This window comes from Lupinus angustifolius, chromosome LG14 (genome assembly GCF_001865875.1).
Source record: "Lupinus angustifolius cultivar Tanjil chromosome LG14, LupAngTanjil_v1.0, whole genome shotgun sequence".
NCBI lineage: Eukaryota > Viridiplantae > Streptophyta > Magnoliopsida > Fabales > Fabaceae > Lupinus > Lupinus angustifolius.
The window spans coordinates 13,366,420-13,386,689 of NC_032022.1; the positions used below are offsets into that span (position 1 = coordinate 13,366,420).

The 20,270-nt window shown below is 30.6% G+C and overlaps 3 protein-coding genes across 3 annotated transcripts; 2 read left to right on the plus strand and 1 right to left on the minus strand.

Moving 5' to 3' along the window:
* On the plus strand, positions 3,763–7,875 carry LOC109326745 (2,3-bisphosphoglycerate-dependent phosphoglycerate mutase-like). The gene is made up of 9 exons (XM_019559528.1): positions 3,763–3,908; positions 4,901–5,174; positions 5,361–5,584; positions 5,732–5,850; positions 5,955–6,111; positions 6,303–6,404; positions 6,491–6,610; positions 7,416–7,472; positions 7,552–7,875. The coding sequence occupies exons 2-8, from the start codon at positions 4,904–4,906 to the stop codon at positions 7,458–7,460; spliced, it is 1,038 nt and encodes a 345-aa protein (XP_019415073.1). The 5' UTR covers positions 3,763–3,908; positions 4,901–4,903; the 3' UTR covers positions 7,461–7,472; positions 7,552–7,875.
* Positions 8,308–11,547, minus strand: LOC109326747 (random slug protein 5-like). Its single transcript, XM_019559530.1, has 6 exons — positions 11,400–11,547; positions 10,930–11,030; positions 10,620–10,796; positions 9,962–10,060; positions 9,371–9,616; positions 8,308–8,961 (listed from the first exon to the last, which is right to left on the minus strand). The coding sequence occupies exons 2-6, from the start codon at positions 11,002–11,004 to the stop codon at positions 8,605–8,607; spliced, it is 954 nt and encodes a 317-aa protein (XP_019415075.1). The 5' UTR covers positions 11,005–11,030; positions 11,400–11,547; the 3' UTR covers positions 8,308–8,604.
* LOC109326746 (ethylene-responsive transcription factor RAP2-4-like) lies at positions 18,186–20,021 on the plus strand. The gene has a single exon (XM_019559529.1). It carries the CDS (start codon positions 18,655–18,657, stop codon positions 19,690–19,692), a length of 1,038 nt encoding a protein of 345 aa, XP_019415074.1. The 5' UTR covers positions 18,186–18,654; the 3' UTR covers positions 19,693–20,021.

The window sequence follows — 20,270 nt, forward strand, 5'->3', positions numbered from 1 at the left end:
CTGTATTCTTTTGTAAGTGTATATCTAACTTGTGAGGTTGCAACCCTTTTATTTAATGCTTGAATTGTCTTTGTTGTTTAGTGATAACATCCAAATTTAGCATGATAGGACCCAGAGGAGTCTATTGTGGGGACTATTGTGTATTAGATACTAGGACTTGGATTTGGAAGATTCTGTTTTGAACTAGAGTGTGAAATGTTACTGATTAAGCTAATTAGTTCATCTTTGTTGAGAGTCAATGTCGGGTGCAAGTCTCGAGTGTTATCAATCGCTAGTAAAATGTTAAGGTTTCATTTCAAAATCATTTAGGAATGAGAAGTGGCAAGGGTGGAGTAAATAGCTTCCTTGTTGATTCAGTGTACTTACTTTTTTTTCTTTTTGATTGAGGTGGATATGGTAACATTTTGCTTCTTTCAAGAACTAAGGGGACAAGTAACTTTTGATAATTGGAATGGTGTCACTTATATTTGTATGATGAATATGACATTTTACTAGTATATAATTCAATAATGGCAGATATATTAAATTATATTTTAAGAGATTAGCATAATTTTTATAAAATATAAATCAATGTTATGAAACCGACCCATTAATTCAGAATATGTTATGTATAAGGTTTAAGGAGTTAAAGTTTGATTGATGACATATATAATTAATCATTATTTATATTTATAGTTATAAAAAACTGTAATTATATATAATTATGTTGAAATAAGTTTTTTTTTTTGTTTTTTGAAATAGAATGAAGTAGAATATGAAATAATGTCAATGTATTTTTATTATTTCATTTTAAATCAATTGAAATGATCCTCATAACATTGATTTAAACATCATTCATTTGAGTTGATTTATACGTCCTTTGGAAACTTGAGAAGCCGTATGCTATGGTCGGTCTTAGAATCTAAAGCTTTTTAGATGTATAGTAAGTATACATATTTGTACCACAAGAAAATAGTACACATACAAATAAATATTTTATTTTGTATATCCAATTTCAACTAGGCATAATTTGTGAAGTTACTTCCTCCTATTTTTTTTTTCCTTTTTATTTATCCCTTTGAATTTTTTTTAATGATGTATTTATTATTTTCTATTTGGTATTGAGGACCAGAATTCCGCCCAATTACGCACAAGCCATTTTTTAAACAAATTTTATTATATTATCTATATAATTTTAGCTCATATATGTTTGTGTATTTGCTTCTAAGACTTACCTCGATATCAATAGTGACACTTGTAATAGATGCTTAGGTAAATATTTAAGCTGACACCCACTATATGTATTAGTGAAATCATATAAATTATTATCTTTTTTTTATATTAACATAAACCACTCATAATTTATATACATATATTATACTAACTTCCCGTGCAGGAAATATAAGTGTAACATTTTAAACAAAAATATATGTGATTAATGGACTTAGGTTAAATAAAATATTATAAATTGTGAATATAAGTCCAAATAGTATAAGAGACAATATTTATTTATTATTTTTGGTCAGTTACAAAATACACCAATAATACTGAAGAGATGTTGTTTAAATCGTTCTTATATTATTTTGTAACGAACCAAAAATAATAAAGATAAATTGACTCTTATATCATTTGGAATTGTCGCCACGACATACATATTTTGTGTAACTTAATTATATTTATCATCGTTGTTTTGTTTAAAAGTTTACGCTTGTAGTCACTATAATATATGTATATAAATTAGTGATTGTTTCGGGAAAATGATATAAGTAACTAGTCTAATTTCACAACTCTAGATGTGTGATTATAGTTTGGTCACTATTTTATTATTATAGATCATTTAGGTGTCATTGTACTAACAACTTTAAATTTGGTAGACTGTCCTGTAGGTTTGCAATATTGAGATATAAGCCCCAACCACCACTACTTTTGCCTACATATAATTGTCTCATAAGTTATGTAGATGTAGATATTATTAGTATATGATTAAATGAAAAATGAATTTAATTAAAAAAGTAATAATTAATTAAATCAATTGTTATGTCACCGTATATAAAGTTTGGCCATGTCGGTGCATATCTATTATTTCGCAAATTATAATATTATATATATCATAAACTATAATTAATCAAAAAATAATTAATTATTACTTTTTTAATTATGGCGCTACCAAAACCAGCTTGATGAAGAGAAGAGTATAGAAAATGGAAAGCTACTCAATAAAGCTTGTAAGAAAATAAAATAAATAATAATTTGGTGGAGAAGATTAATGACATACTTTATGAAAATTAACACGTGCTTAATCTTAAGCTGATGAAGAAATAAAAGTTGTGACTTATGTTACTTTTATACTATATATTGTTAATGTAGTTTACTTCTTTCTCTAATGGGAAAAATAATCATCCTGAGATAAATTATTTGTTTATATTGAATGATAAAAATGTCATCTCATTATATATAAAAGATAAAAATATTATATTTTTATTGTTCTTTTGTTTTCTATATGCTCATCTCTTCCTATACTCACCCTCTACAAGGCACCAGCATAATGTGAGAGCATATTCCTTTGCACCAAAACATTCTTAACTTTTTATATAATCTAATACATATAAATGATAAAATATAATAAATTAACAAAATTGGGTTTTGATATTAAAAAACGGATACGTATTATCTATACAATATATAAAGCCAAAATTTGAAATAACTTCTCTCATTGTGTAATTTTTATTTCTTACATTGCCCTTAAAATTATTTAATTTTTACAAAAAAACTATATAATCCTAAGCAACTACCACCAATACATTAATTAACCACATATCTCACTTTAAATTAAACATTATCATAAGCACAAAAAAATATAATATAAAGTACACCGAACACAACAAATATATTTTAATTAAAAAAATAAAATATATAAAAATTGAATATTAAGTATCACACAATATTCGCCGGCAGGTATGAAGTGCCTCTAGTATCAAAGAGCAATCATTGAGTATTTCTACTTGGAAATCTGAATAATTGGTAATTTTAATATCTTAAAAGATGAAAAAATAAAAAATAGGTAACACATAATTATTTTGTATAATAATTACTCTATATAAGGAAAGAGTTATATGTTTATTCATATAAAGGGTTGAAATTATGATTAAACAACTGGATTGGAATTTTGTGAAATAAGAAAGAGGATATACAAAAATAGTCTTTTGAAAAGTTGGTCAAAGTTTGAAAATTTAATAAAAAATTGATAAACCAAGATAAACTTATTTGAAAGAACATATAAGTCAAAGGATTATGATACAAAAGTCACTCTTACTTTTAATTAGAACTTATAACTCAAGACTTTCTTAAAAACCATAGTAACCAAAACAAGGTTTCATCCTTATTTTTCATCGAATAAATCATTGAGTAACTAGTCTATCTATTTCCATCACTCCCAAAATACACTTTTTAGAAAATATATTTTAATAAAAAGGAGAAAGATGAGGATAAATATAGAAAAAAAATATTTATATACCATCAATATATCATTTACAATTCAGTTTTAGTCATAATTAACTCTTAAATAAAAATAATTTAAATAAATATATATTAATTATATATAAATCTTTACCATATATAAATATTAAACTGATATAATAGATAAAAAAAAGTCATAAATGAGCACAAAAAATGTGGTAGGATCGAATGTTTGGTAGGTATTTATTTTGAACTTTAGCAACAACCCTTTTGTATTTTTTAGGCAACTATATAAAACCCGGTTCATTCCTTCCTTAATATATATATGTCACTTTCTTCTGTCTCAACCAACTCTGATTTCTGTCTCTGCTTATGTTTTTCGACAATTACTAAGAACTACATAACCATCGATTCCATTTCGATTCAACAATCTTCTCTGCATTCTCCTACCTCGTTTTTCTCGTTTCAACCAGGTATATACATTTCTAACTATATTTTTCTGTTTACTATTTATTTCTCTTACACATTTGCCTTTTGGGTTTTCCATGTTCCTCTTGCTCTTTTCTTCGATCAAATCCATTTGGGGTATGCTTATTTTGTTTATTTATTATGTTCATGGTTTTCGCTTGTTAAAAAATAGTTTTTTTTCTTTCTGAATATATGTATGTAAAGTCTATCTGAGCTAACTCTTGTTTCAAATTTTCTCATTTTGCTTTATAGATCCGATATCTCTTGATTTGAAATCATTGTTTGAATAATTACGTTGTTTTTGTTATTGATGTAAGGTAAATATTTTTCTTTATTTTATAATTTTTTTTTTGCATTGTACATGCTTCTAAGCAGGCACTTATGTGTTTGCTGTGTTATTTGTTTCATTGACTGAGGTTGTGTTTGATAACTCTTTTGAAAAACTGAGTTTGTAGTAACTGATTTATCTTATAAGTTGAAAATAATTTTGATAAAATGTTACTTGGATTGTGTCATGTAAATGAACTTTCATATGTATAGTTATCAAATTTTCCTTCAATATGTCCTTTTGGATGATAAGTGATTAAGCTCTTAAAGGATCTTATTGTAAGAGAAGTGTTTGAGACCCAAACTGAGTTTTGGTAAACGAGACAGTAAAAACTTTACATCTCCTTCATGCAAGGTTCGAAGCCCGAATGTAATTATATTGAACAAACTTTCGGAAATTTCAAACATGTGGAAAAAATTTCAAAACTGGGTCTAGAGTCTCCAAACTCAGTTTTGAAGTTTGAAACCACACCCATACATGCATTCAAATGCTTGAGGGAACTTCTTGAAACTCATTTAATCATATATATATATATATATATATATATATATATATATATATATCTACATGCTTCTTGTATGACACAGCCACCTAGAACCCTTGCCTTGATCATGAATTTGCAACATCAAGTGGTATTGTCTTACTCAGTTATTTGTTTTCATTTTTCAGATCATGGCTACTGAAGCATGTTACCAGGCTATTGGGATTTTGCAGCCCCATTCTTTTCTAAACAATTTTAATCATCACCCGAAGCTTCAAATCAATTTAGTAAAATTTGTGACAAGGGATTGTTTAAGTAGTAATGGCTTATCAAGCCGAGGAAGTAACTACTCTGGCCAGAGGAACTATGGTATAGTTCGATCTTCAGCTTCCCAAACATCAGTGGTTGATCCAGTGTCATCCCCTTCAAGAAGCAACGCTGGTGAAACGAACAAGAAATCAAGTAAGATAAACTCTTCTGCTGATTGGCATTTATTGTTGGACATCGTTGTTTGTCAAATATGTTCATATCAATTGCATCTTGAAGTTAGCTTCAAGGTTTTTGGTGGTTGATACATTCAAGAAGTTGAAGTTGTCATGGTCGGATGTTATCTAACTGCTGTTCAACGTGTTTCAATTTTCAACTCAGGTGAAGCAGCTTTGATCCTTATTCGGCATGGCGAGTCTTTATGGAATGAGAAGAACTTATTCACAGGCTGTGTTGATGTCCCACTTAGCAAGAAGGGCATTGATGAGGCAATTGAAGCTGGCAAAAGAATTAGCAGCATTCCTGTTGATGTCATATTTACATCTGCTTTGATCCGTGCACAAATGACAGCCATGCTTGCCATGACCCAGCACCGCCGTAAAAAGGTAATGTGAATGGATAGCTTTCAGGGTTCAAAAGTGACACAATATGTACAGACTCAGTGCATATCCATGAAATTATATCTTCATTTAATGCAGTATAGTATTCGAAGGCCCTTTTTTCTGAACTATTAACTTCCAACCTTCCTGCAGGTGCCTATCGTTATGCATAATGAGAGTGAACAAGCAAAGTCATGGAGTCAAGTTTTTAGTGAAGATACAAAAAAGCAGTCCATTCCAGTCGTAGCATCGTGGCAACTAAATGAAAGAATGTAGTAATCTTTTTTTCCTATTTTCGTTGCTTGTAATTTCTGCTTTACAATGTGTTAAATAACATTAGCATATAATCAATATATCCTAATTGTTATCCTTTCAGGTATGGGGAACTACAGGGTCTCAATAAGCAAGAAACAGCAGACAGATATGGGAAAGAACAAGTTCATGAGTGGCGCCGAAGTTACGACATACCTCCTCCAAATGGTGAAAGTTTGGAAATGTGTGCTGAAAGAGCAGTTGCCTATTTCAGAGAGCATGTAAGTTCGGAAATATGTACTGAAATTATGATTAGTAAAATGACATCCCCCTTCATCTCCTCATGTGTTATATTTGGTATTTAAGGGACATGGTTTTATATATCTAGCATTTGTAAGGTTGATTTTCTGATATAGCTGAAGTGATCATAAAACATTGAAAAGGGACTGATCTCATTGACATTATGGTGCAGATTGAACCTCAACTTTTATCTGGAAAGAATGTTATGATTGCTGCACATGGGAATTCGTTGAGATCCATCATCATGTATCTCGATAAATTGACATCCCAAGAGGTGTTTGTAGTATTCAGACTTATCATGTCTCTTTTAAGTTCACACATGGCACTAAATAATCATGATATTTCGCCACCTTTTGACAGGTCATTAGTTTAGAACTGTCAACTGGGATTCCCATGCTTTACATTCTCAAGGAGGGAAGATTCATTAGGAGGGGAAGTCCCATTGGACCGTCCGAAGCTGGAGTTTATGCTTATACTAGGGTATGTGGTTTATATCAGCTTTAATATTTCATCCCTTTTAAGATGCTTTTATTTTAGCACTATAGAAGTTTTTATTTAAGGATGGATACGAGTGGGTCGGAAAGGCTGCAATTAAGCTTGCAGTTCACTAGAAATATAAAGAGTAGAACATCAAAATAGAATGGCTTGTGAAATTATTTGTCCTTTCTTTATGTGCTATGTTACTATGATTGCAATTGATGTATGTTGTCATTGTTAAACTTCAATTACTTGCAAATCTCATTATTTATGTTTATAGTTCAGATTATACTAGCTTAGCTCATTAATCGACGTGTTTGCTTATATATATTGGTAATATCAGGCTATATACTTTCAGTTTCAGCCTTCTTTCTTTTTGGGAGAAATTGTAAGCCTCAATTTCCTTTTTAAGACTGATATAGATAAGTAGAAAGTTGTTACCTCTTGACACATCAAACATTCCTGATTAAGATATTCCAGGTTATCCCGGTTTAACCCGGTCGAACACAGTCTCTCTGCTTGCAGGGGTAAGGCTGCATACATCTACCTTCCTCAGACCCCAATAAGCAACAACTTTATCGTTGCGTCAAGCTCATCCTCTACTTTGATAATTGATGTTGAGGAACAAAAAAAATAAGTATACATGAAAACTGCACCTTTTGGGTTCTGTGATATATTGTTGGTCATCAATCATCTGCTACTAGATTGATGCTATATTATGATCTTGAAATTATGTTCTATTTTTCATTCTCCAAATCTTTTTTAACTAACTTTGCAAGGCACTGACAAATTCACTACTTGATTACAGCATTTGGCTCTTTACAGACAGAAGTTGGATGAGATGTTCCAATAATATGTTTTTAAGGTAAATTCTCATAGCCGGTTTTCTTGTTCTCATGCTTCTCTTTTGTTATACTAAACCTTGTTATCTCTGATTGTTTCAGGGCATACATTCACCATTAATTAGCAACATCACAGTTGAATCACAAACAAAGGAGGGACATGTTCTCAGTGTTACTGTTAGGCTAGGTTGTTTTGGATGTTTAGTACTGTTTCTCCCATTCTTAGATATATTTATCTCATATTGGTGGGGGTAGTGGTTTCTATGTGACTGTTGTAGATTCACCTAATAGAGGTGGAAAACTTATAATACTTTCAGTTCAAATCCATTATTATTATACTTGTAAATGAGTTGTAATGTGAACTTTTGCTGGATGTTCTTGAGTATTCTTATACATCTTATTCTCTCCTTCTTATCATATACAATGCGGATTAAGAGTTATGATTAGTCCTAAAAAGTGGTGGTACTATAAATTAGAACTTAGAACTTTTTCATCTCTAATGATCTACCTAACATTTGGCAATGTTAGTATAATTTCCAACCAGCAGAACAGGTGAAGAAAATAGAACTGAGAGGTTTTGATCTGTAAAGTTCAAACATCAGTTCATCAGAGTTACTTAACTAAAAGTTGACTCTGCCTTTCACCCTAATGTTCTTCTGATGTTTATATATTCAAGTTCATGAGTATGTAATTATGTATGCATTTGTAAATTATAGTAAAGTCTCTATCCTCGACTTTTATGCCCCGGGAAACCCCTCTGACATGTATTATGCAGGGGAAGGAGTTGAATGGTTGATGAGCTTGATTATTCAGACTTTTGTAACAATAACCAAAGCATCCATTCATGGAAGAGGAAAGCAAACAAATAAGTGTATGAGAGTATAGAAGTATGGTGTTGATGTTCAATTTTGTTGTACAAAGATGAGACTTGCAGACAAATATTGTCAACCACTACTAGAGAAGCATAAGAGTGCTGAATGCATTATTATGCATTCCATGCCTATTTCAAAGGTCAAATGCTTCAAGCAACAAGGTAAAGTTGTTTATCATGATAAATCCAACATAAAGTTTACACTACATTAAGGTCCCTTGAATATAAAGTTTCTAAGTAAAATATGGTAGCATCTTGCTACATTATAGATAACTCATCATTCCTTAGTTAGCCATGAGATTCTGACCAGAGTTAGCAACAAGGGAACAATCTATTTTCTCCATGCCAGAAGAATCAGAATCTGCATCTAACTTGATTGAATCCAAAGAAGGATTGTTTTGTTGTGGGATTGATGATAGAGTCTTTGCCCTTGTCCAGAAAGTGGCTATCTTTTTGTCTTCCTCTTTCATTCTCTCAGCATATTTGTTTACATCAAATACTATGTCATATTTCCCCCCAAATGCAGATTCAAGCTTATCCATATCAAACAAATCCTCCATCATCTTCTTAGTCTTGCGATCACCGGAGTAACCAAACTTCAGTTTGTTGTAAGTCTTGGTGTCTAATAAGGGCTTTACCATCTGCAGCAATTTACACTTTGACTTCACAAAATGGCAAGATTCATGATCATTATTATCATCTGCTTAATCAAAATTAAGACAAGCTTTGCTTATACTTGCACAAGCTGTATTTATGAACTTCAGCAAGTCAATACAGATAAATCATACATGGCCTATATAAGGGTTTTAAATTTTCTAAAAACATGATTGATGCCACAATATTATGATTCATGTAGTCTTGGCAACCACAATTGCAGCTGTATTAGCTGTATTTTTCTGCAATTGCGAAAAAAACAACGTAATTATAACTGCAACCAAAATTTAAAACCTCTATCCCAAACCAAATTCGCATGTATATATAAACACCAAACAGAAGATATTTAAGGCATGAAGATGCAGTGTTTTAGTGAAAAACCATTTATTTAGTTACCTTGAAGAATGGTTGGAAAATCATAGGTGCATTGTACATTACAGCCAAACTCAACCTCCCTGGATAATATTCTTGTAACACATGAGCAGTTTCGCGTGCCAACTTGAGTGATATATTTGACAAACTTAAACCCTGGAAATCAATCAGCCACACCATTCCTTCCTGGTGTGGTGGAAGGTTTAAAGTAGCATTCTCCATGCAGTACACAAAATACTTTATCTGTCCTTGTATTGTCTTTGTGTTCAACTGTCCAAATAAGGAACATAAGTGAAATTATAAATGAAAATATGATATAGAAACATGGATAACATTGCTCTAAAATGTTGATAACAGATCGGGTTTTAACCGATTCTGCACTCATAATCTGTTAAACCTTTGGCAGAAATTTCAAAGCAGGAAGTAAAAGGGGCAGGACTGCTCTATAAATTTCAAGAGTGTTCTCTACAGGTGAAGATGGTAGGAATGAATATTAAAGGGGTAGTTGGCCACAAATTTCACTCATTCCACACCCTAAAGTCTGAGTTTTATACCATTAGGCCCTTGTTAAAATAGACATGCTAGATAGAGTCTAGAAGTGTTTTTTAAATTAACCTGGTTTCTAGGTCTAATCACAAGAACTGTTCTCCCATGCTTGTCATTATAATTTGATCTATACATCTTCCCTGTAGCTGCCTCATCCGCAATATCTTCCTGCATAAGGAAAAACTGATGTCAAACAATGTAAAACTTTGTCGAATCTTTGTCTGGTGGACAATATATCTCAATGTTAACATTCAAACTCAATCGGCCATAAGAACAATATGTTAACATAATCAGTTACTCCTTGTTTATGTAGAATATTGATCACATACATGGCCAAAACAAGCAAGTGAATCTGTCTGACTGAGCAGTGTGCACTCTTTTGAAGTTTGCTCAGGCCTTCCCTCAGATTCTCTTAAGAGAGAAATCGGCATATGCGAGGGAGAAAAAAATATTGACTTTAAGTTTAACCCTTTACGTAGTTATATAGAAAGATCTTCAAGCATATGTAACAATAGCAACCATGACAAATCCAAGATATTCATTAAAGCTATCTGGGTCTATAGTAGGCAACCTACCTTGTATTTGCAAGCGACTCATTCAACAAGTCGAACCTATGACCTTGTCACGTGGTAACAACTTTAACCGTTGCGCCAAGGCCGATTTTCATGGCATCTATGCATTGTGTCTCAAAAATCATAGAAAGAAGTGAAGGCAAGCAATAACTAACCCAGCAGATCTCTTCAGGTTTGTATTCTTCTCTCCATTTTAGGCTGAGTTTCAACATTTGAGCACCCTTCTGGACATTCCAATTTCGCGAACTTAAATACCTTGAGATGGATGCATCAGAACAGTAAACAGATGCCTTATCTGAGAGTGATCCTATCAATTTTCTCACCTCATTGATCTAGAAGTAAACAAATTAAATTAATCACTATAGATTACATTCTTTATTCAAATAGTTGGGGTATAATACTTTTTATGTAGCAGGAGCATAGATCTTTGTCAATATACAAGAATGCAAAATATAGTGGACACACCTTTGCCTCTTGTTCTTGTGATATTAGCATTTGCTCATGGCCTTTAGAAGCATTTTTACTTAAAGTCACACTCATGTTGTTCAGTGTATAGAGCAGAAACTCTACAAAAATTAACAATGGACACTGCAAAGTTCAGTAACAATATTACAGCAGTAATAGTTATTCATTCTCATTCTGAATAATTTGAGCAAAACATGAAGCAAGATAAGAACAATCTTGACAACCAAGAAATGGTAGATATTACTATTAAAAGGAGTCTCATGTTATCTAAACATAATGTTTGAAAACTTTGTCTACAACTTTAATTATTATAATGTATGGTACATGAAACATAGAGAGCCTATAAATTAATTGTCACTAAAACTTAAAGTAATCATATAAAAAAATGAAAATGGATGTAATTGAAACAAGTATATAGAAGTGTAGAGAAAATGATAATGAATATTAATACATGGTCATGATCATCTAACCTGAACCTGGAAGCTGGATTGGAAAAAATGGGACACAAGGAAATAATCAACTTTCTGCAATGCTTGGATAATGGGTTATAGTTCTGTTATATGTATGCACTTTCACTCATAGTCACACCCATTACTCAAACCAATCTTAATTAATGTGATAACTAATTTATGTGGTGTGCATGCATGTGGTAGAACTCAATAATAAATACTCTACGCCTTTTACATATAACATTTCCCTTTTTCTTTCTTTTTCTTCAAAAAAAAAAAGATATATTTAAACCCTATTTAAATGTCATTTATGAAGAGGGAAGAAAATGACACATAAATATGGTTGAACTTTTTTTTTTCAAATGAAGAACTTGACATAACCGTAATGTTATTGCTTACTAACTTTGAGGATACATGTTTAAATTCTGGATAAAAATTATGTATATTTATCTTCCCCAAACCCTATTAAGTGGGTGTACAAAAATTGTTACGATTCTTCCTAATGATGGGATTTAAATAATCTAAGCTAGATTCTTCGTGACATTGTAACTTAATTTTTGTTTTTAAAATAATTAATTTATTTGATTAACTTGACACAACAAAAAATGAAGAGAAGAAACATTTTAAACAATAAAACTAGTCAAAATTTTATCAAATTAATGTTAGAGAAATCAAATTCAAAGTGATGATGATATGTGGAAGATGCATTAAATGTCCATCTACCCGTGTATTAGGGATTTAGGGTTGTGGTGATTGTAGGTCATGCAAGTACTCCTATAATTTGACACTACATTTAATAATTGAGATGGACTAGTTTTATGGTTCACATAGGAAAATGACCAATTATATCATCTTTTAAATATTTTTATACTTACTATGTTTTGAAAAGGAGAAGTTATATAGACTAAAATATTTAAAAAATAGAAGATATGAAACTAATTTCAATAGGTTCAAATAAAATAGAAACAGAGAAAAAATAAACCATGATATTTTTTCTTTAAAAAATAGAGAATATATATTCAAAATTTAAAACCCTATCTAAACGTTATCTATGAAGAAAGTCCAATCTTATTGCTAATGCTGGGGACAAGGGGGAAAAGGACACAGCAAATTCATTGAACACTTTCTATATAAAGTTTTTCATTTTAAAAAATTTGCTACTATTGTGGGAAGTTCCAGTTATGTACTACCCTATATCCTTATCTTTATCTTGTTGAGTTTTAAATTAAAAGCTAGAAGTACGAAATAATGAGATTTACATATCTTATATCGATTTTTGGTGACATTACAATTTAGTTCTATTTTAAAAATTAACCAATTCATTTAATTAATTGGAGACAAAAAAATGAAAAGAAACAAATTATATTAAAAAAAAATAAAACTATGCTATAAATCTTACCAAATCTATGTTAGAGATATCCAAATTTAAAGTGCTGACATATGTAAGATGCATTAATTGTACATCTACCCATGAATTAGGGTTGTGGTGGTTGTATTTCATGCAAGCACTCCTATAATTTGACACAACCATTAATAATTGAGCTAAGGTGGGGACGTTTTATGGTTCACATTTAAGGTGTTACAAAAGTTTGGGCAAGAAAGACATTTTATGATGACACATGTTTGATCAAGAATTGTCTCAAGCAAATATTGATTAATTGAGCTATAATTGACCCAACTCCCATTGATCTAGTTTTATTTCAAGTTGAATATTAATTAATACTTTTGATTTACCTATTCATGTTATGTAACAAATTGGTGTATAATTTTGAAGTGAGTATATATTGATTAAGGAAGACTCTTCATCCTTGAAGATTAAGATGAGGAGCACTAACTAATTAGAACTACTTATCCAACAAATTTAACCATTAACAAGAAAATAGGTAGTTTATCCAACTAAATTCACCACCCTTTATATCAAAACGTAGGAAGAATATAGCTAAAGATTAATTTATGATTTTTTCAAAAGTGATTTTATTTCCAATTCAACAAAAAATGAATTATTAGATGAGTTGAAATCTATCAATTAAGTTTGAATATCGATAAATTATATAATTTAAAATATGATTTAATGAATTTATATGGATTAATAAATTACTTTTCATTCTTCTATTAGGATCAAATCCAAATCTATTTGATTTATCCATTTGTTACCCGTAATTAAAATAGGAACCAAAGAGCACTTTAGGGGCATGCTACTTGCTCTATCTTAAGAACCATTCCACTCAATATGTAATTATGAAAGAATTAAAATATCATTTTGCCTTTAAAGTTGGTTCTCCTTCAACTAACACTCACATGTCTATGTTTACAAACCCAACCAAAACCGTTCAATGAAGGCCCATTCATTGTTAAGGATCTTGAAAGGTTAGAGGGAGCATAAAAGAAGAATAATTTTGTGTAAAATTATACCTTCACACCAAAAATTGCCATTTTCCCTTTAAAAATGGAACCTAATGCATGCCTTATTATTCTTAGTTAAGATGTGATGTTTGATCGGTGTAATGTGGTTCTACTTCAACCTAATGGACCAACAAGTCATTGGTTTTGTGATATAAGACCCTACTAGATTTTTAAGATAATCAAAATGTCAAGAGTTCGATTTCTGTGAGTGATACCCGTCGGGATAACTAGTCACTCATCCCGATATGGATTAATTCCTTAGCCAAAGGGTTAAAAATACTCTTAGTATTACCAAAAAAAACTTTGAACTATTGGTTGTAGATCTCTCTTACAATTGTTAGGAATAAGCCACATCCTAAGCATAAATCTTGAAACAACTTGGAATTTTTGAAGTGTTCACATGCTTTTGATTGTCTTAGAATACCTATATCCTTGAAAACATAATTCCAAATCCTCTTCCTGCTAAATCTTCAATTGAGTTCTTGACAGTTCTTCAACTCTTTCATTTTTTTAATTCAACTCATCCTTCAGTTTATTTGAGTAAACTATTTTGGCTGAAGTCTTTCTAACACTATCAATGTCTTAAGAAAAGTAAGTTCATAATATTTTATTTACTTATACCGCTTCCTTTTTATTTTTGGGTTCCATATAAACTCAGCCTTCATTTATTTATTATATGAACTCTTATTTACGCCAATTATTGTCATATGAGTTGACCTCTTCAACAATACTATAATATAAGGAAGAAATAATTCATTTAATTTTTATTAAAAAATAACTTAAAATTATAACCGTTAAATATATTTTTTACCATATATTGCAATCTTTATTTAATACTGGACCCATCATTACCGGAAAGGATGCCATCTCTCATGCCAAATATCCCACGACCACTTATGATATGAACATGATCCACAGCATTACACAATATTCTATAGCCAATCCAACTTTCTTGCCATAGTGATTCACTCCCAGAACCCATTAGCAGGCCAAATATGCTGTAATAATAAAAAGGTTAACTATGAAAGGAATATATATTGACAAATCATGGAAGAATCTATCTGATTTGATATTTGTTTGGCTTGCTGTAGAAAGGTGGAATATGGTTCAGCAGCAATATTCTTTATATGAAAAAAAACTACAGGAGATGTGAAAAAATAGGAGAAAATAAAAGGTTGTTTGAGCACTTAAGTTAAGTATAGTTTAGAATAGCTGATTTCACTTTACTTTATAATAAAATATAAGCACTTATGGTAGGTGAGAGCTTATAATTTTTATATAGATAAATGTTAGTATTTTATGGTATGTGAGATTTGAACTCTCAACCTTCTTATTACTCTACTTTTTAAGTCATCCGTCATTACCACTTAAACTTCTGTTATTTCTTTTTCTCTTTCAATCTTTAAGAATTAGAATAGGTGCCTATAATTGTTTTTTAGTGATACATCCTAACATCTTAATTTGTATAAAAACTTTTTTAAATTGGTATCCAAATACATATTCCTTAATAAATTTACAAGCTTATATCATAAGCTTTGATAAGTGTTTTTCTCATAAACGCTTACACAAAACTATTACTTTCAATCGTATACGAAACAATTAATAAAAAATGGATATGAATGTATTATATGATTTATAATAATAAATTATGATATTGACTACCTAGTTGGATTTAGAATCATTGTAGTAATTGGATTTTGATTCATTTTATCTGTATAAGCACATCCACTGATCCAAGTGCTACATTGCATGGGAGTAAATAACAAAATCAAAAGAAAACAAACTAAAACTAAAACTAAAATGTGTGGACATTCCTGTAGATAAAATAGATGCCTTACTTCATATTTGGAGATTTAAAAAATATCTGATTTATTAACAAACTTTCTTTCTCTGCTGCATCAATTAAATTTATTATCATGTATATTTTTACCAATTACAATACTTTGTATTCGGTTGCAGATGTGGAGAGGTTGACATCTACTGTACTACAAAGTATGCCACTTCATATAGCACTACTTGTAATTAGTTGTAAAAAGTATATTTAAATTAAAAAATAATGATTAAATATTTTTCTGATCAATCATAAATAATAATACACGAAGTATTTAGAGTAAGTGAACATGATTGATGATAGAATGAAAAACAAGAAAAGCATGGGCATATAATAGAAGCAGAAGTGGTGTGAGCATTGAAGGAAACCACACAAATTGTGGAATCCAAGTTTTGGTCTCATTTGACTCTCACTCTCACACCAACTGGCGCCGCAATTTAAGAGCCTTGTCTCATGTCCACGTGCTTCAATCTGACGCCGTAAACCACGCCCATACCCAACCATGGTCAATCCACATTATAACCATGGTTATATTGGTATCATTCGCATTATTGGCACCATTATTATTTGTATCATTCATGAAGTTTATATGTATAAATTTTTACACTATTAATATATATATTTATACTTTTATAACAAATGCAAGTTTTTACACACTATTAATTTATTTTATATCATTCATTTTTAATTAATATTAACTTTTCAAAAATTTAATATAAATAAATAGTTGATGTGCTGATTATAAATAAACTTTTAGACTAATAATACATAAATATTACATTTTGATTGAAAATAAAAACAATTATTAAGAAATAATATTAACCTGATAGAATAATGAGTTTTGCCATATCCTTTAATTGATAGAAAAATTTGTTTGAGGGCTTCAATAGGAAATCATTGAAATTGAGAATGATGACTTTGGATTAAGAATTATGTGCTTAGTATATATTATCTTCATTTTTCAAAATTAAATTACTTATTTTATAGTCCTTTATTAATATCTTAATACCACCATTTTCTTACTCAGTAGATAAAAAAAATATCAAAAATTGTTTTCAACTTTTAATGATTGGTCCTCGACTTAAAAAAATTATTCCCTTCATTTGTTTCTACTATCTTAAAGTTATTGAATAAAAATATGTTATTACAAACTAAGTTCTAAATCTTATCACACCATAGTGAAAGTATATTATGTCAATTAAAAATGTTAAATATTTTTTATTTTTGTTTCATTATTTGTAGCAGAGAGCATAATTTGAAAAATAATTTATAACAACGTATCCTTGTTCAAAGTTACTAGCCAACAATTGGACATGTAGTGGTTATGCATGTTTATATCCAAATTTATTTATATCCTTGTGAATATTGGATATTCATGAATATCCAACTACTTTTTAAATTTATTTATATGTTTCTATGTTTGTAATAATCAATTTAGATATAAATAATTAATTTATGAATAATAACATTTTTGCATGATAAATTTATTGTATATCAATTATTAACATAATTATTAAATTATAATAAAATAGATTATATATAATGGTAAAAAAAAAAGTTATTATTTTGTATAATTATTATGAAATAGGTCAAGTCATGTTTATTCATTTTTTAATTCTAAATATTTATCAAATCTAATTTTTGAATAGGTTGATGATAGTATAAAAACACTTACCCTGTTGATATATACATATTAAATCCATATTCTAATTGATGAGTAATAAAGTACGAAGGTTATTCATTTTCTCCTTCAAAACAAAAGTAACTGTGCACGTCTCAACCTGAGTGTGTTACATTGAATATGGAAGTGTGTAATGGAGGCAATGGTAAAAGATTATAAATAAGGTTGACGATGAATTAAGCTAAGCTAAGATGTCTTTATTACTTGGCTTCAAGATCATAATAATTCTTTTTCTTGGCTAAAGCTAAGACAATTAAAACAAAAAGATTATACCAATAATATATTGAGCTAGTGATATAAAGTTCTATTGGATTTCACATATAGTAATAAATTGATCAAAATTTGAAAATCGTTTATTAAAATGTAAATTAAAATTAGTAGTTCAAACTTCAAACTCAGCTGGTTTAGCATAACAAATTTTAAATTGAAAACAAAGAGGATAAGTAGTGGTGTGAATGCGCATTAAACTGGTCAACATGCTTAACGATAAAACAAAAACGTCAATGACACAGACACCTGTCAGTTACACAACAGCCACGTGTCCTGATCAAGGGGCACGTGTTCACCTCCAATTGCTTTGTACCTTATTCACTCTGAAGATTCCTTGTGTTATTATAGAGTTGAACTTCTCTTCATTACAAGTTATGAAAAAATACACTAAAATATCAAAAGATAATATTATTTATAATCTTTAATTTCATTGAAGTTATAATTTTGGTCTTAAAAGTACACTATAAAATATAATTTATCTCTCCATTTGTTACTCATTATTATAACCATGTTGGTGAAACTAACCCTAGATTACGAGGGATAATTAAGAGTTTAACCATGTAATTAACTATACAATTAACAGTAGTAATCAAGGTGATAGGGTGCTATATAATGGCGTCAGAGCTTGTAAGATAAAACCAAGAGCGGCGTGAGATTCACATAAAAAAATTGTTCCTACTTTTTCTGAGAGCTTTTAGATTGTGTGGTAACTGATTTTTTTCCTAATAATCGCTTTTTTCCTCTCTCTATAACACCCCACTTCTCTGAATCCCTTTCTGTTAATCATCTGTCTTTCAAGTTATGATTTTTGGGTTTGTCTTTTAATCAATCAAAAGAACCAAACTTTGAAGGTTTTTCTAGGAAGCCAGGTGTTTTCAGAATCGAGATCCAGTTTTTAAAAATATTGATTTTTTTTTGTTTCATCTTTGAAATCAGCCAAGAGGGTTGTTTTTTATCCCTCAAAGTTTTTGTTTTTGCTTAAAGATCTTTCCTAGGTTCAAAGAGATTGTCTATTTTAAATCTCTTTCATCCTTTATTATAGAAAAGATTTTAATTTAAAACTCTTAGAAAAAGTTGCAAGTTGATTATAAATGGAATCTATGATGGATTTCTATAGTAACATGTCTCAGTTTCACTCAGATCCATTCAGAGGTGAGTTAATGGAAGTTCTTGAACCTTTTATGAAAAGTACTTCCCCAACTTCAACCCCATTATCCACTTTCTCAAACTCATCTCAACCTTCTACTTCTACTTCTTATTCTCCTTCTCCCAGTTACTTCAATTCCTCTTCTTTTCTCCCTATTCATCAACCAAATGATTGTTCATCCAAAAGCCAAAACTTTATTGGCTTTGGTCAATCAACTTCATCTATTCTTGGCCTCAATCACTTAACCCCATCTCAGATAAATCAGTTTCAGACTCAGATCAACCTTCAGTATATGCAAAAGTTTCAGCACAACACAACCACCCTTAGTTTCCTTAGTCCTAAGCCTATCTCAATGAAGCACATGGGTGCACCACCAATACCCAATAAGCTTTATAGAGGGGTGAGGCAAAGGCATTGGGGAAAGTGGGTTGCTGAGATAAGACTTCCCAAAAATAGAACAAGGCTTTGGCTTGGTACCTTTGATACAGCTGAAGAAGCTGCTTTGGCTTATGACAAAGCTGCTTATAAGCTCAGAGGTGATTTTGCTAGGCTCAACTTTCCAAACCTTAAGCACCAAGGTTCATGTGTTGGTGCTGGGTACAAGGCTCTTCATTCATCCGTTGATGCCAAGCTTCAAGCTATTTGTGAAGGCTTAGCTGATATGCAGAAAAAACAAGGGAATAATAAGACTAAGTCTGAGAAGGTAGCAAAAACCTCTTCTAAGAGGTCAAAATCAAAACTTGGTGGTGGTTCTTCCAAGGTGGCTCAGCCAGAAGAAGATGTGAAGGAGTTAGATAACACTTGCAAGGTTGAAACTTTCTCTTTGTCTCCAGTGATGACAGAGAGTGAAGGATCTGAGAGTTCTTCACCACTTTCTGATCTTACCTTTGTTGATGTTAATGAGCCTCAGTGGGAAGGTGCTTGTGATAGTTTTAATCTTCAAAAGTACCCTTCTTATGAGATTGATTGGGATTCTCTGTGAAGTCTTTTAGTCCTAGATTATGTCACACACACATATATCTATATAGTATATGTATATGTAACATGTTTTGTTAGTGAAGAGTCTCATGCATGGATAATCTAGTATATGTCATAGGTCCTTAGTGTTTATGGTAGCCACTGCAATGGAATTTTTTACAATTGCAGGACTAATTCTGTCAATATTATTATGGTTGTTGTAAAATCTCTCTCCCTTTGGTCACAACTAGTTTTTTTCTTGCTTGGCCAGGGAGAATGAATTGGCCTTATGTTTTAGTGTTCATCGAAGTACTTATATTATTTTATGGTTGTAATTCAGTTCTGATTGTATTTCATCTATGAAATATGAACATTGTACTAGTATTTTTATGGTATGGTTTTGTTCTTAAAGTGTGTGTGCTGTAACATACGGAAGTCATACTGATCACGACTTCTAGACACAAAAGGTAACCGATTCTAAATTTAACGAATGAAATTAAGGTCATTTAATCCAACGGCTATACAAATAGATTTGTTACCGGAGGCTTTAACATGTGTAAAGAAGGGGCAAACCAATTACTCATGGGACTGAGCTTTTGAATA